Source organism: Coregonus clupeaformis, chromosome 15 (assembly GCF_020615455.1).
Source record: "Coregonus clupeaformis isolate EN_2021a chromosome 15, ASM2061545v1, whole genome shotgun sequence".
In the NCBI taxonomy this organism is placed as follows: Eukaryota; Metazoa; Chordata; class Actinopteri; order Salmoniformes; family Salmonidae; genus Coregonus; species Coregonus clupeaformis.
The window spans coordinates 1325346-1341290 of record NC_059206.1 but is presented as its reverse complement, the minus strand read 5'-3'; the positions used below and the strand labels follow the sequence as shown (position 1 = coordinate 1341290).

The following is a 15945-nucleotide window of genomic DNA, read 5'->3' as shown; positions in this document are numbered from 1 at the left end:
ACACTGGGAGATGAATTCACTTTTCAGCAGGACATTAATGTAAAACACATTGCTTACCAAAAAGAGTTGCTTACCAAAAAGACTGACTTACAGTAAAAATCTATGGCAAGACTTGAAAATGGTTGTTTAGCAATGATCAATAACCAATTTGACAGAGTTTGATGAATTTTGAAAAGAATAATGGGCAAATATTGTACAATTCCAGGTGTGCAAAGCTCTTAGAGACATACCCAGAAAGACTCGCAGCTGTAATCACTGCCGAAGGTGATTCTAACATGTACTGACTCAGAGATATGAATATTTCAGGGAGATATTTGTGTATTTCATTTTCAATAAATATGCAACATTTCAAAAAATATGTGTTTACTTTGTCATTATGGGGTATTGTGTGTAGATGGGTGAGATTTGTTTTGTTGCTTTAATCCATTTTGAATTCAGGCTGTAACACAATAAAATGTGGGATAAGAGAAGGGGTATGTAATACTTTCTGAAGGCACTGTAGGTGTGTGCCAATATACACATCACCAGAGGCCTGGCCATGATCCAACATAGTCTAGTGTACATTTTAGTCATTTAGCAGACACTCTTATCCAGAGCGACTTACAGTTAGTGAGTGCATTCATTTCCATACTGGCCCCCTGTGGGAAACGAACCCACAATCCTGGCGTTGCAAGCGCCATGCTCTACCAACTGAGCTACAGGGGACCCTGTACATTTTGCCTGCCAGGGTCTTTACAGCTAAATTAGTTCATATTTGTGAAATATAATGGACAGACACGGCACAGTATGATTTAGATGGATATAGGTCATATTGGCATGCAACATTTGCAAAATTCCAAAAGTTTTACTGCAGAAACATATTGTCACAAATAATTAATCCAGTTAGAAATTGTGAAATGAGGAGATATTGTTGAGGTTGATGTGATACTGAATGAAAACTTCATTAGAGAACCTGAAACAACTGTTTTTGTGACAACATCGCCACTTGCTGGAGAAAATTTAAGTTTGAGAAAAGGTTTATTCTAGAACGTTCAAAGAGCAAGGAGTCATATTAACAAGTCTTATCGTACTCACTCACTGAAAATCGAACATTCGTTTGGTCAATGCTCAGGCAGCCAGTGTAATATGTGACCATAGGGACTGGCTAGATTACCTTTCAACCTGCTTATGTATTTTTGTCCATATGCTTTTTTTAACCATAATCTATTTCTGTGGCAATAAGACTTTAATCCATCCGGTGGGGATGAGAGCAAATAAACATATTCATGTTGTAATGTGTTTGTGGAGATATTCTAGACATTCATACTTGTAGTAGGTATTTACAATAAATAGCCTAGCTATCTTGAGGACTTCTAACTCATAAATAATGTATTTATATTTCCTTTCCATTATTTATGAGTTGAAAGTCCTCAGATAGCTAGATTGTAAGGTCATCTAGCCAGTCCCAATGGTCACATATTTCACTGGCTGCCTGACCATCAACCAAACAAATGCTCGATTTTCAGTGATGTACTGTCTCATTGTGAGATGTCTTATATGATTTGCTAGATTCGATTTGTTCTATTTCCACATTGATTCAAGCCTCGCCCTCTCGGATCTATTACCGTCTCGCCAGTTGTCAGCTGACTGGTAGCTGGCAACAACGTAGCACATCATGTTCGCGACGCTGAAGTTTGCAGCGTTGTTGCTCGCGCTTGTTGTCTGCCGGGCAGCGCAAGATTATGATTATAATGACGCTGAAATGGACGAGGAGCCTACTGATTCTCAGTATGGATCTCTTTGGCCGTTGCCTCAGAAAGTCCAAATATCCACGGTAGTATTCAAACTCAGCGGTGCTAGCTTCCATATAATCGACGCTAAAGAATCGTCTTCTGGTGCAAGCTGCATACTTCTTCAAAATGCATATAGAAGGTAAGACGGCCGAGTCATGTGAATAATAGGCATCAGCATGCTTTCATGATTTGTTTGTTTTGCTTGAACTCCTTTTAAAGTGGCAATATACGGTTGCTACAGCAACTGTTTTACTTTTAAATGAATGTACCCATTGATTCTTGAAGAATATAACTTATAATTGCCTCATGAGTTTATGAATTTGAGTGGTTACATTTCTCCAGCCCCAACCCAAAGCTGTTTACCCCAAAATGTGGTGCTTATTGTTGTTTGAACTGCAGATGACCATTTTAATAATTAACGTTTGCTTTAAATGCCGGTAGTCACGTTTGATTTAATTAGGCCTACAGATGTATCAATCTGAAAGTTTTTCAGAAGTACGAGAAATTAATGTATAAATACAAATGACTTGCCACTGAAGTATATTATGGATAGAAATTCCCCTTACATTCCTTCTCTTCCTGGGGTTCTAGACCAATCGTCACATAAACAACATCAAATCAAATGTATTGGTCACATACACATGGTTAGCAGATGTTATTACGAATGTAGCGAAATGCTTGTGCTTCTAGTTCCGACAGTGCAGTAATATCTAGCAAGTAATATCTACAGTTCCACAAGAAATATCTAATACACATGACATACACTGGTTTTGTTCCTCCTAACTTCTCCTTCAGGTATGATGAGTACATCTTTACCAGTTCCAGAAAGCAAGGGCAAAACAAGAGCAAGAAGGCATTGGCCTCTGACATATCTGAATTACAGGTGTGGATCACGTCAGCTGACTCGGAGTGTGACAGCTACCCCAGTGTGACATCTGACGAATCATGTGAGTGCCCAGGCATGGTGTTTGTCTTCCATTTACATTTACATTTTAGTCATTTAGCAGACGCTCTTATCCAGAGCGACTTACAGTTAGTGAGTGCACACATTATTTTATATACTGGCCCCCCGTGGGAATCAAACCCACAACCCTGGCGTTGCAAACGCCATGCTCTACCAACTGAGGTACATCCCTGCCGGCCATTCCCTCCCCTACCCTGGACGACGCTGGGCCAATTGTGCGCCGCCCTGGATTCGAACCAGGATCTCTAGTGGCACAGCTAGCACTGCGATGCAGTTCCTTAGACCACTGCACCACTCGGGAGGCCATTTCCATTTTAGTCATTTAGCAGACACTCTTATCCAGAGCGACTTACAATTATAATGCATTCATCTTATGGTAGCTAGGAGAGACAACTACATATTTCAGTCATAATATGTACATTTTACCCCAATAAAACCGCTATCAGCAAAGTCAGTGCTAGTAAGAAAAGACAAGTGCGAGTGCTGGTGTTCTAAGACAGGGTCCGTATGCACAAAGACTTTGAGTGTGCTCATACAGGATCTGATTTCTAAAGCATATGGTCAGGGGGGACCTAATCCTAGATCAGCACTTCTGAGTCTCTGTGACTACGGACCCATGTTTTCAAGTTTTGGACTGAAGCAGGATACATGCAAATGGCAGAGACTTCAGTAGTATAATGGAGGGGCCTCCCCAGAGGGATTGAGGATCGGGGTCTCATCATCCCACACCAGTGTTTAGGGGAGTATTATCCTGTAGTACGGCTTAAGTCTGCCAGTATATTATACGTCAGTAGTCGACCGAGAGGGAGACCCATTGGATGAGATGGTCAGAAGGGAGGGACCTCTGACCTTCTCATCCAATGGGTTTTGAGAAGGAGTTGAGGAGAGCAGACGCGAGGAATCAAGGAAATGCAATTGAGATTATCCTACGGAGGGATTACCTGGATTGTCTTGGGAGATAATGGGTTTATTCTATGTTCAGATCTTTGTTGTAAAGACCCTTAGCTACTTTTTCATGAATGCACACCAGTAGTACACATGCAAGTTTGGTCATAGACGAGTTTCAAGGCCCCAAACTAATAGAGAAGTGAATGTATTTACTCACACATCAAAGAAGAAACATTCACTTACCTGGATGGATGACAAATGCATGTCTTTGAATCAATAGGCATTATCAGATGTTTAAAAAAATTAATAAAAACATAGGACTTACTGTGTTCTCTCTGCCTTTCCACAGACGAACTGTCAGTGGACTCTCCTGTTGCTGTGCTGAAAGCACCTAAGGTGTGGGGAGCTCTAAGAGGTAGGGTCCTTCGCTTTTATTCACACACACACACACACACAGAGGTAGGGGTCATGGCTTTTATTCTACACACTATGTTTATATTCTGATGAAGAGGTTTGTTCAAGACCGTCACTTCTTCCTCTATTTTCGTACTGTAATAACCCTTTATTGTTCTGCGTGCTTAGAACATTTCACTTGTTTCATAACCCTTGTGCAACTTTTGTGGTTGCCTTACAGAGTTTCTTGTGTCTAGACCTTGAGAGCTACAGAAAGTACTTACTCCATAAGTGTTGCAATGTATTCATTGGCTATGTCATAGCTAATGTCATAGCTCATTTCTAAACGATAAATATTGATACATTGATACTAGCTCAAACACTTCATCTGCAAAAATGACAAGTTAATTCAGAACCAAAGTGTGTGTGTGTGTGTGTGTGTGGGGGGGGGTAGAGGCCTAGTCTCCCTTATGGCTCAACACAGGAGCCTACATAGTACATACACCATAGACATACATCATTTACACACACACACACACACACACACACCCACACACACACACACAACTCACATCAAACCGAATCTCACAAATCATTTCAAACTAAACTAAAACGTATCTTTCCTGTATCGTATCGGAGCCCATACATCCTGGAAAGATGCACATCTCTAGTTGTAAAGCATGTGTTTGCAATCATGTTGCGATTGTGACTCTGTTGATTAACCATTGTCTATGTGCTAGGTCTGGAGACTTTTAGCCAGTTGGTGTATAAGGATGAATATGGAGCAGTAAGTTTGCATTAGTGCCATGTGATTATATGTAAATAGTTTAAATTGTAGCAATTTTTCAATAATACTTTAATTTTGCATTTCTTTTTTTTCACAGAAAAGCATCAATAGGACAGACATTCACGACTTCCCACGGTTTGCACATCGAGGCCTCTTATTGGACACCTCTCGTCACTTCCTGCCCATCAAAGTCATCTTAGCCAATCTGGTGAGAGGATGATACATAGATCCTGATTTCAGTTCACTTTGTTATGGTTAAATGTTTGTGTTGGCCATATGATCAAATCATTTTCCATTTCTGTTAATGGCATAACATAACGTTATACTCATAACATCTTGTTCTCCCCCGATCCATACACAGGAAGCCATGGCGTGGAACAAATTCAATGTTTTCCACTGGCACATAGTAGATGACCCCTCCTTCCCCTACCTGAGCCGTACCTTCCCCCAGCTGAGTCAACAGGTGAGTGTGGTGGGCGTTGTTATTGATATCTTGGTCCCATTTCAGCTGCTATGCCTTCAGTTTTCACACACCTGAAAGGACTAGATGATTGAAGGTGATATAGCGAAAGTGAAAAGGATAGGGTCGGAGCTTCACAAAGCCTATTGGAGGGCTAGGTAGAGCCATCATATTGCTAACACATCTGTAATCATAGATGTAGGGATATATAACCAGTCTAATCTTCATTGTGATCATGAAGTACAGTACATGTCCATAAATTATGCATGTTTTATATAGATGTCAATTGTGTGTAGATAACTTTTTCTATTGCATGACTGCAGGGAGCATACCACCCATACACACATGTGTACACGCCTTCTGATGTGAAGATGATAATCGAGTTTGCTCGCCTCAGGGGCATTCGGGTTGTCCCTGAGTTTGACACCCCTGGGCACACTCAGTCATGGGGCAAAGGTGAATGTGGGGTCATTCAGATTAACATTTTCTGGCTGTATCGAGGGGTTCATTTCTATGGGGTCAGGGTAGTCTTTTGTCTTTAAGACATGCACATTTTCATAATCTTTTTGTAAGAATTTAACTGAAAAATGCAGCTACCTGATATTGCATTCGTTTTATCTGCACCAAATGACTCCTCTTGCCTCTCGAATGCACCCCTCTCACTCATGCCCTTCCAGGGCAGAAGGACCTGCTGACCCCCTGTTACTCTGGAGCCAGCCCCTCTGGTTCGTTCGGACCAGTCAACCCCATCCTCAACACCACCTATGACTTTATGAGCATGTTCTTCAAGGAAGTCAGCACAGTGTTCCCTGATGCCTACGTCCATCTGGGAGGAGACGAGGTCGACTTCAGCTGCTGGTGAGACAGGGACATTTAACATGCACTTTCCAATGGGAGTTACAGTTAACATATTCAGCACCCACTGAACCACAGACTCCTCATCCACTACAAAGTTATATGACCACAATAATTGTCAATAGCCAACAGCCATGTGACACTGGCTTGTTTGACAGTCAATGGAAATTAAATCACAGAAACAGTACTGTAGGCTGTGTCTTGGCCAACATCATGGCTACCCGGACTATTTGCACTGCCCCCCCCACCCCATCCTTTTTACGCTGCTGCTACTCTGTTAATTATTTATGCATAGTCACTTTAACTCTACCCACATGTACATATTACTTCAACCATCTCAACTAGCCGGTGCCCCCGCACATTGACTCTGCACCGGTACCCCCCTGTATATATAGCCTCCCTACTGTTATTTTATTTTACTTCTGCTCTTTTTTTCTCAACACTTTTTTTGTTGTTGTTTTATTTTTACTTTTTTTGTTAAAAATAAATGCACTGTTGGTTAAGGGCTGTAAGTAAGCATTTCACTGTAATGTCTGCACCTGTTGTATTTGGCGCATGTGACCAATACAATTTGATTTGATCTGATCAAGCACATCAATAAAAACACTTCTACTTTCTGCCTCTGATCCACAGGAAGTCCAACCCTGACATCCAGAAGTTCATGGAGCAGCAAGGCTTTGGGACGGACTACAGCAAGCTGGAATCATTCTACATCCAGAGGTGTGGCTTCATTCAGACATGGCCTTAAAGTTAAACAAATTACGTTGATCAGACATTCGGCCAACCTGAGAAACCGTAACTTATCCATATATTGTCAAAGATTTCCACTCCTTGATTTCCACTCTTTTTTTTCTGAAGCTTAATTATTCACATTATCATGTGGTTATTTTCTGTCACGTGATAGGCTCTTGGATATTGTCACCACTACCAACAAGGGCTACATGATCTGGCAGGAGGTATTTGACAATGGAGTAAAGGTAACTGAACAACAGCAGTTATCAGCACTGAAAGAGAGAAAAGCAGCCACTCTGATGTTTCTGAAATCAAATTCTGATATTTCTATAATCAAAATATCTTCAGTTACCTTACTCACTTCTTACCTGGTGTTTACATAGTAGTACATTTAGCTTCATGGCTTGGCTTCTATAGTTTCCCCCCTGTTAGTATTAGCTTTTCCTTTCCAACTCTATCTGATAACCACCAGACCTTGGTTCACATACTTAAAGTCTATGTACAGTGTATCTGTGCCTGTTTGAGCTTGCCTGGATGAATAGACCAATACAAAAGTCCCAAAACGGAAAATACCACCCATCTGGCACTCCAGGCAGAGAGGGGATTCAATTAAGCTTAATCTAATTCCCTCAGACTCAAGCAAACGCTCAAAGTATTTGAATCGATCGGCTATTTGAAACCCAAGTCTGACCACCACATCCACAAATAATACACAGACAAACATGTTTTCTGAGTCCTAACAAATCAGTGTAATACTTGCAGTTGAAGTCGGACACGGTAGTGCATGTGTGGATGGGGAACAAGGTGGAGGAGGAGCTTCAGAAGGTGACAGAGGCAGGCTTCACCACCATCCTCTCTGCCCCCTGGTACCTAGACTACATTAGCTACGGACAGGACTGGCAGAAGTACTACAGGGCCGAGCCGCTGGGCTTCAAGGGTCAGTTGTCTTCATCAGATGGTGTTTTTATACTCCCAACGTGTAAAAATCTAAAGGACAGTGTTCCAGGAGAGATGGAAATTGCTCTGATTTTTTTGGCCTAACACTCCAAAGCTGAAAATGCCAAAATAGTGCTTAAAAACTGAAAGACCTCACTCAACAGGTTTGCGCTTGAATATTGTACAGCTGTATCGAAATGTCTGCTCTCTGGGCGAAAGTTGTGTTGTACAGAGATGGTCACTGCTGGAAGGTGGGTTTGGCACTATTTTGTTGTGGCATTAGCTCTTGGTGGTTTTGAGAGCAGCCTATTCAGTTGAAAAAGTGTCTTGTTTACATCTATTACACATGTTTCTCCATCCTGGTCCTGGGGACCCAAAGGGGTACTTTTGTTTTTGCCTTAGCACTACACACCTGATTTATATCATCAAAGCTTGATGATGAGTTGATCATTTGAATCAGCTGTTTATTTCTAGGAAAAATCTAAAATACCCCTTTGGGTCCCCAGGACCATTATTGAGAAACACTGTATTACAACATTGACAGGTGGCCCGAAATATAAATTTTCATAGCTTGTTGCAATGCATTACTTTCCAGATACTATCCCTGACAATTCCTACATTGTCAGTTATTTTCCTTTCTATACATGTTCACTTGGCATTCATAATGCATTGTTTCCCAGCTGCACAATGCTTCTCTTATATCAGGGTTACATTCAAGATCAGCAACACTGTAACATGTTAAACATTGTGAGCAAGAAGTGGACATACAGTGCATTCGGAAAGTATTTAGACACCTTCCTTTTTTCCACATTTTGTTACGTTACAGCCTTATTCTAAAATGGATTTCAATTATTATTTTTATTTTTTTACAATTCTCATCAATCTACACACAATACCCCATACTGACAAATGTATTAAAAATAAAAAACTGAAATACCTTATTTACATAAGTATTCAGACCCTTTGCTATGAGACTCAGAATTGGGCTCCGGCGCTTCCTGTTTCCATTGATCATCCTTGAGATGTTTCTACAACTTGATTGGAGTCCACCTGTGGCAAATTCAATTGATTGGACATGATTTGGAAAGGCACACACCTGTCTAAATAAGGTCCCACAGTTGACAGTGCATGTCAGAGCAAAAACCAAGCCATAAGGTCGAATGAATTGTCCATAGAGCTCTGAGACAGGATTGTGTCGAGACACAGATCTGAGAAAGGGTACCAAAAAATGTCTGCAGCATTGAAGGTCCCCAAGAACACAGTGGCCTCCATCATTCTTAAATGGAAGAAGTTTGGAACCACCAAGACCCTTCCTAGAGCTGGCCGCCGGGCCAAACTGAGCAATCGGGGGAGAAGGGCCTTGGTCAGGGAGGTGACCAAGAACCCGATGGCCATTCTGACAGAGCTCCAGAGTTCCTCTGCGGAGATGGGAGAACATTCCAGAAGGACAACCATCTCTGCAGCTCTCCACCAATCAGGCCTTCATGGTAGAGTGGCCAGACGGAAGCCACTCCTAAGTAAAGGGCACATGAAAGGCCGCTTGGAGTTTGCCAAAAGGCACCTAAAGGACTCTCAGACCATGAGAAAAAATATTCTCTGGTCTGATGAAACCAAGATTGAACTCTTTGGCCTGAATGCCAAGCGTCACGTATGGAGGAAACCTGGCACCATCCCTACGGTGAAGCATGGTGGTGGCAGCATCATGCTGTGGGGATGTTTTTCAGCGGCAGGGAATGGGAGACTAGTCAGGATTGAGGGAAAGATGAACGGAGCAAAGTACAGAGAGGTCCTTGATGAAAACCTGCACCAGAGCGCTCAGGACCTCAGACTGGGCCGAAGGTTCACCATCCAACAGGACAACGATCCTAAGCACACAGCCAAGACAACGCAGAAGTGGCTTCGGGACAAGTCTCAATGTCTGAGTGGCCCAGCCAAAGGCCGGACTTGAACCCGATCTAACATCTCTGGAGAGACCTGAAAATAGCTGTGCAGCAATGCTCCCCATCTAACCTGACAGAGTTTGAGAGGATCTGCACAGAATAATGGGAGAAACTCCCCAAATACAGGTGTGCCAAGCTTGTAGCGTTATACTCAAGAAGACTCGAGGCTGTAATCACTGCCAAAGGTGCTTCAACAAAGTACTGAGTAAAGGGTCTGAATACTTATGTAAATGTCATATTTCCATTTTTTATTTTTAATACATTCCCAAAAATGTATAAACCTGTTTTTGCTTTGTCATTATGGGGATATTGTAACTTAACAAAAATTTGGAAATAGTCAAGGGGTCTGAATACTTTCCGAATGCACTGTAAAACCTTACAAATGCAGGCAACTTTGGAACTTTGCTCCATCTGTATTGTGATGTCTACCACGAAGAGATACAAACACCAATGCACTGATGAAAACCACTCCACCGGAAGCATCTTGCAAGAGGAAAGCTCCTTCAATTGGTCCCTGCTCTGTGGTTTTGCATCTTGAATGTACCCTGATGCAAGCTTATCCATGGAGAGCTCTGCTGTGGCATTTGTTTTAAATGTCTTTCTCCCCCAAAAATACTACTCTACACTAATTAGTGCTAATAATACTCCTAAATACTAAGGCTATTTCTCAACCACATGTTGCATGTGTATCTATGTGTGTCTACTGTACACTACCGGTCAAAGGTTTTAGAACACCTACTCATTCAAGGGTTTTTCTTTTCTTTTTACTATTTTCTACATTGTAGAATAATAGTGAAGACATCAAAACTATGAAATAACGCATGTGAAATCATGTAGTAACCAAAAAAAAAAAAGGTATGAAACAAATCAAAATATATTTTATATTTGAGATTCTTCAAATAGCCACCTTTCCTTGATGACAGCTTTGCATATTCTTGGCATTCTCTCAACTAGCTTCACCTGGAATGCTTTTCCAACAGTCTTGAAGGAGTTACCACGTATACGTATGCTGAGCACTTGTTGGCTGCTTTTCCTTCACTCTGCGGTCCGACTCATCCCAAACCATCTAAATTTGGTTGAGGTCGGGGGATTGTGGAGGCCAGGTCATCTGATGCAGCACTCCATCACTCTCCTTCTTGGTCATATAGCCCTTACACAGCCTGGAGGTGTGTTGGGTCATTGTCCTGTTGAAAAACAAATGATAGTCCCACTAAGCCCAAACCAGATGGGATGGCATATCGCTGCAGAATGCTGTGGGAGCCATGCTGGTTAAGTGTGCCTTGAATTCTAAATAAATCACAGACAGTGTCACCAGCAAAGCACCCCCACACCATAACACCTCCTCCTCCATGCTTTACGGTGGGAAATATACATGCGGAGATCATCCGTTCACCCACACCGCGTCTCACAAAGACAAGGCGGTTGGAACCAAAAATCTCTAATTTGGACTCCAGACCAAAGGACACATTTCCACCGGTCTAATGTCCATTGCTCGTGTTTCTTGTTCCAAGCAAGTCTCTTCTTCTTATTGGTGTCCTTTTAGTAGTGGTTTCTTTGCAGCAATTCGACCATGAAGGCCTGATTCACACAGTCTCCTTTGAACAGTTGATGTTGAGATGTGTCTGTTACCTGAACTCTGTGAAGCATTTATTTGGGCTGCAATTTCTGAGGCTGGTAACTCTAATGAACTTATCCTCTGCAGCAGAGGTTCCTCTGGGTCTTCCATTCCTGTGGTGGTCCTCATGATAGCCAGGTTCATCATAGCGCTTGATGGTTTTTGTGATTGCACTTGAAGAAACCTTCAAAGTTCTTGAGATGTTCCGTATTTACTGACCTTCATGTCTCAAAGTAATGATGGACTGTCATTTCTCTCTGCTTATTTATATGCCATAATATGGACTTGGTCTTTTACCAAATAGGGCTATCTTCTGTATACCCCCCTACCTTGTCACAACACAACTGATTGGCTCAAACGCATTAAGAAGGAAATAAACTTTGTTTAGCACTTTTTTGGTTACTACATGATTCCATATGTGTTATTTCATAGTTTTGATGTCTTCACTATTATTCTACAATGTAGAAAATAGTAAAAATAAAGAAAAACCCTTGAATGAGTAGGTGTCCTAAAACTTTTGACCGGTAGTGTATGTAGCTGAAGGCAGACTCACTAATCCATGTGTGGAAAGGCAACCAGCAGCAGTACCAGGCTGAGATGACGAGGGTCACAGCATCAGGCTACCAGACCCTGCTCTCCACACCCTGGTACCACAACCGCATCTCCTAATGCCAGGACTGGCAGGCCGCTTACAAGGCCGACCCACAGAACTTCAATGGTGTGTCCCCTATATGGCTGCATTTACACAGGCAGATCAATTCTGAAAATGTTGTCCAATAATTGGTCTTGTGACCAATAACATCAGATCTTTTTCAGAGATGATGTGATTGGTCAAATGACCAATTTGGAAAAAAAGATCAGAATTGGTCTGCCTGTGTAAACGCAGCCTATCTAAATGCTTTGGAGAGAGGCTTTATTTCTGGGAAAGTACTATTCCTCGGCTCTTTTCTTTGCTGTGTTGGTATGACTCGTGCATCCTCAATGTCCAACTTATTTGGTTCTTGTTGATTTTAAGGTTTGAGGAGTTTTTAGTTGGTCATTTTACACACTGGCCCAACACTCATCACAATATCCAGTGGTGTAAAGTACTTAAGTAAAAATACTTTAAAGTACTACTTAAGTCATTTTTTGAATCTGTACATTACTTTACTATTTATATTTTGGACTACTTTTACTTTTACTACACTACATTCCTAAAGAAAATAATGTACTTTTTACTCCATACATTTTCCCTGATACCTAAAAATACTTGTTACATTTTGAATGCTTAGCAGGACAGGAAAATTGTCCAATTCACGCACTTATCAAGAGAACATCCCTGGTCATCCCTACTACCTGATCTGGCGGACTCACTAAACACAAATGCTTCTTTTGTAAATGATGTCTGAGTGTTGGAGTGTGCCCCTGGCTATCCGTAAATGGAAAAAAAAGAAAAAAAAATTGTGCTGCCTGGTTTGCTTAATATAAGGAATTTGAAATGATTTGGTACTTTAACTTTTGATACTTAAGTATATTTAAAACTAAATACTTTGACTTTTACTCAAGCAGTATTTTACTGGGTGACTTTCACTTTTACTTGAGTCATTTTCTATTAACGTATCTTTACTTTTACTCAAGTACGACAATTGGGTACTTTTTCCACCACTGACAATACTTCACTCTATATTAACAGTAGGGCAGCAAAGACCAATACAGTGATTGACTTGCTTTTATGGTTTGTGATTAAGAAATACTTTGCCTGGCCCCTGGCCCTCCTGTTCTAGAGTGATAATGGATTCATGTGACGCAGTTCTGAGGTCACCCACCTGCTCTGAGTCTGAATAGGGAAAACGCCCTCCATGCCAAAAGCCATCTGCTTTTTTTCTTATGAGCCAATGGTCACACGGTTTGGATTTCTGTGCAACTAAGTGCAAGCCTGTTGACTGAAGTAGCAGAAAAAATATACCTCCAAAAACTCTGTTCCCATGGTAAGATTAAATACAGAAATGGGCATATATAAACATCATATGTAAACATTTATGTGAATGTGATTACCCCCTGACCCCTAATTGACCTTTGACCTTGTGAACCCAGGCACGGATACCCAGAAAAAGCTGGTGATTGGGGGAGAGGCATGTCTGTGGGGAGAATATGTGGATGCTACCAACCTGACACCTAGACTCTGGTACACCACACAACACCCCATAAATATTATCAATAATAATCATAAAACATCCTTTCTCTCATCTTTCTCACACATGTTCAGCAATGTTATAGCCTATACATTCATTACTAAGAAGTCTGTTGGTCCCATAACGTGTTTCTCTCCTATCCTCAGGCCCCGTGCCAGTGCTGTGGGGGAGCGGTTGTGGAGTGACAGGGATGTGAGGAACTTAAACGATGCCTACAGTCGTCTGGCCAAGCACCGCTGTCGCATGGTCCAGTATGTCGAGACATAAAGATGCATACTTCTGTTAATTGCTGTTCTATTTAATTCTATGGTGGCCCCCTGTTATAGACAGGTGTGTAAAAGATTATGATCAACTCTTGACTGTGGTATACAATGTGGCAACTCTCTCTTCCTGTCCTCTCTCTTGACTTGTAACTCTCTCTTCCTGTCCTCTCCTCCCCAGGCGTGGTATCCCAGCTGAGCCTCTTTTTACAGGTTACTGTGCACATGAGTACAAAGGGGTATGAAAAGTGAAGACCACTGTGATCGTCTTCATGACTTGATTGATGCACTGATACGAGCCAAAATTTGTATTTTTAACAATGTTTTCCAGAACAATCCTCATTCCATGCAATGTCACATTGATCTTGTTTTTAGAAAGCCATTTATTTTAATATGAATGTATGTTTTAAATTAATAATAATTACATTTTAGTCAATTAGCAGATGCTCTTACAGCGACTTGCAGTAGTTAGTGCATACAGTTTCATACTTTTTTTTTATACTGGTCCCCCGTGGGATTCAAACCCACAACCCTGAAATTGCAAGCACCATGCTCTACCAACTGAGCCAAACGGGACTTAATAATAATAAACCTTTGCAAGGTAAATTGTCTGTGTACAGTGCTGTGGACACCTGAATTGTGATAGTTTTACAAACTCATGGAAATGACACATTGGGGACACTTTTCATCACAAGAGCATCTTTCATACAATATCTATACATTTGAATGACATACCTCCACCACTACAATATGTTCAGCAGCAGTACTGTATGCCAACATACACAGAGTACCATGTTCTTGATTCATCTGTTTGCACAGCAAACGCCCTTACAAGAGTATTGACAGTGGCATTCCTGGCTTACATTTACATTCAAACATCCATGTATATTCCACAGAAACATACTATAACCACTGAATTGTGCTCTTGCTCAGTTTGGTACAAAAGTCCATTAGTCCAATCCTAGTCTCTTGTGACACAACACGGCCATGCCACATACTTGAACTGGATGCCGAGATTTGTCAAACCCCAACTGTTCAGTTTCGAAGTGCAACAATCGCAAATCCTGCAGCCATTTCCTGTAGTTCAGGAACAGGAGGTGATGTCATCAGGCGAGGCCAGCCATCTTGTTGAACAGGGTGTTCTGGTGCTGGAGGTTCATGGCCTCGTAGCTGTCCAGCTGGAAGGAGAAGGTGGCGTTGTCAGAGTTTGCAGGGCATTGGAGTAGCCCTGAAACAGGAGGAGGAAAGATTAGATCCATTACAACCTGGGACATAACTGGATGTCCCGGATAGCCCCTCGTCTCTGAGCCAAGTCACCGAGCTCAGGTGCTCCTCCCACACTGTCACCTCCAGTGACATCCCAAGCTCCAGCCCAGTATTACAATTAGGGGCACTGTTACTACCGCTGTACTACTATCACCAACAAACCCACTACTGTATTGCTGCTAATGTCTTCTTCTATGGACAATTCTTTTCTGTGGACACTCTTCTTCTATGGACACTTCTATGGACACCTCTTCTATGGAGACTCCTATTTGCACTCTCCTTCTATGGACACTCCTCTTCTATGGACACTCACAAATCCACGACACGACTACAGTACAGTACATAGGCAGAGATCTCATTGTGTGCACAACACTATCAAACGATGTCTCTGTGCAGGTTTTGAAGATGCTGTCCAGGATCTTAAGCACAACAAATTCATAAGATATTGTACAAATTGGATTCATAACATATCATACGAAACCACGCCTCTTCCTCTCCCCCTCCTGGAACCGTGTCAAACCTGTGAAGGAGAACAATTGAAATACCAACTGTAGAATCTCTGGGTGGTTCATCTCATAGCTTTTACACAGGTTTGTGCTGTACTCGTTTGTAAAGTGATGTTAGCTATCAGTAGGAGTATCTTCCTACATCCACACTAGATCAGGGGTTCCCAAACGTTTTGCTTCGTGATCTACCAATTGAGGTGTCTTGAGTTGGGATGATGATGTCATTTCCATGACCTGTTATATCAGAGCTTCCCTGACCTCCATGGCCTCCTGTAGAAGTTCCAGGTCATCTAATTGGCTGAGGGGTTTGGCCTCAAACAAATGGCCATCCTCTGGATTTCACCCGCCACGTCATTCGCTGGTTGGTAATCAAGTCGACCAATCCTGTGAAGCTCTTCCC

General features: G+C 41.8%; 1 protein-coding gene across 3 annotated transcripts; it reads left to right on the top strand.

The window, feature by feature from the left end:
• The first annotated feature begins 1530 nt into the window (after positions 1-1530).
• Positions 1531-14379, top strand: LOC121582159 (beta-hexosaminidase subunit beta). 3 transcript variants are annotated; one of them, XR_006003320.2, is made up of 14 exons: positions 1531-1911; positions 2568-2719; positions 3974-4039; positions 4758-4804; positions 4902-5012; positions 5166-5267; positions 5588-5720; positions 5942-6122; positions 6753-6839; positions 7024-7096; positions 7614-7788; positions 13416-13506; positions 13660-13843; positions 13955-14379. XR_006003320.2 is itself a non-coding variant. In XM_041897781.2 (14 exons), the coding sequence occupies exons 1-14, from the start codon at positions 1655-1657 to the stop codon at positions 14016-14018; spliced, it is 1644 nt and encodes a 547-aa protein (XP_041753715.1). In that variant the 5' UTR covers positions 1537-1654; the 3' UTR covers positions 14019-14379. The 3 variants fall into 3 exon arrangements, 2 of the variants coding, with proteins under 2 accessions (XP_041753715.1, XP_041753716.1); XM_041897781.2 differs by having other exon boundaries at positions 1537-1911; positions 13660-13764; XM_041897782.1 differs by lacking the exons at positions 1531-1911; positions 2568-2719; positions 4758-4804 and having other exon boundaries at positions 13660-13764.
• Positions 14380-15945: the final 1566 nt, after the last annotated feature.

Bases quoted from the DNA above. Each gene is read 5' to 3' on its own strand.
- LOC121582159 (XM_041897781.2), top strand. From the start codon at position 1,655: ATGTTCGCGACGCTGAAGTTTGCAGCGTTGTTGCTCGCGCTTGTTGTC. The intron at 5,721-5,941 runs GTGAATGTGGGG...ATGCCCTTCCAG, and splicing joins CACTCAGTCATGGGGCAAAG to GGCAGAAGGACCTGCTGACC. The intron at 7,097-7,613 runs GTAACTGAACAA...TAATACTTGCAG, and splicing joins TATTTGACAATGGAGTAAAG to TTGAAGTCGGACACGGTAGT.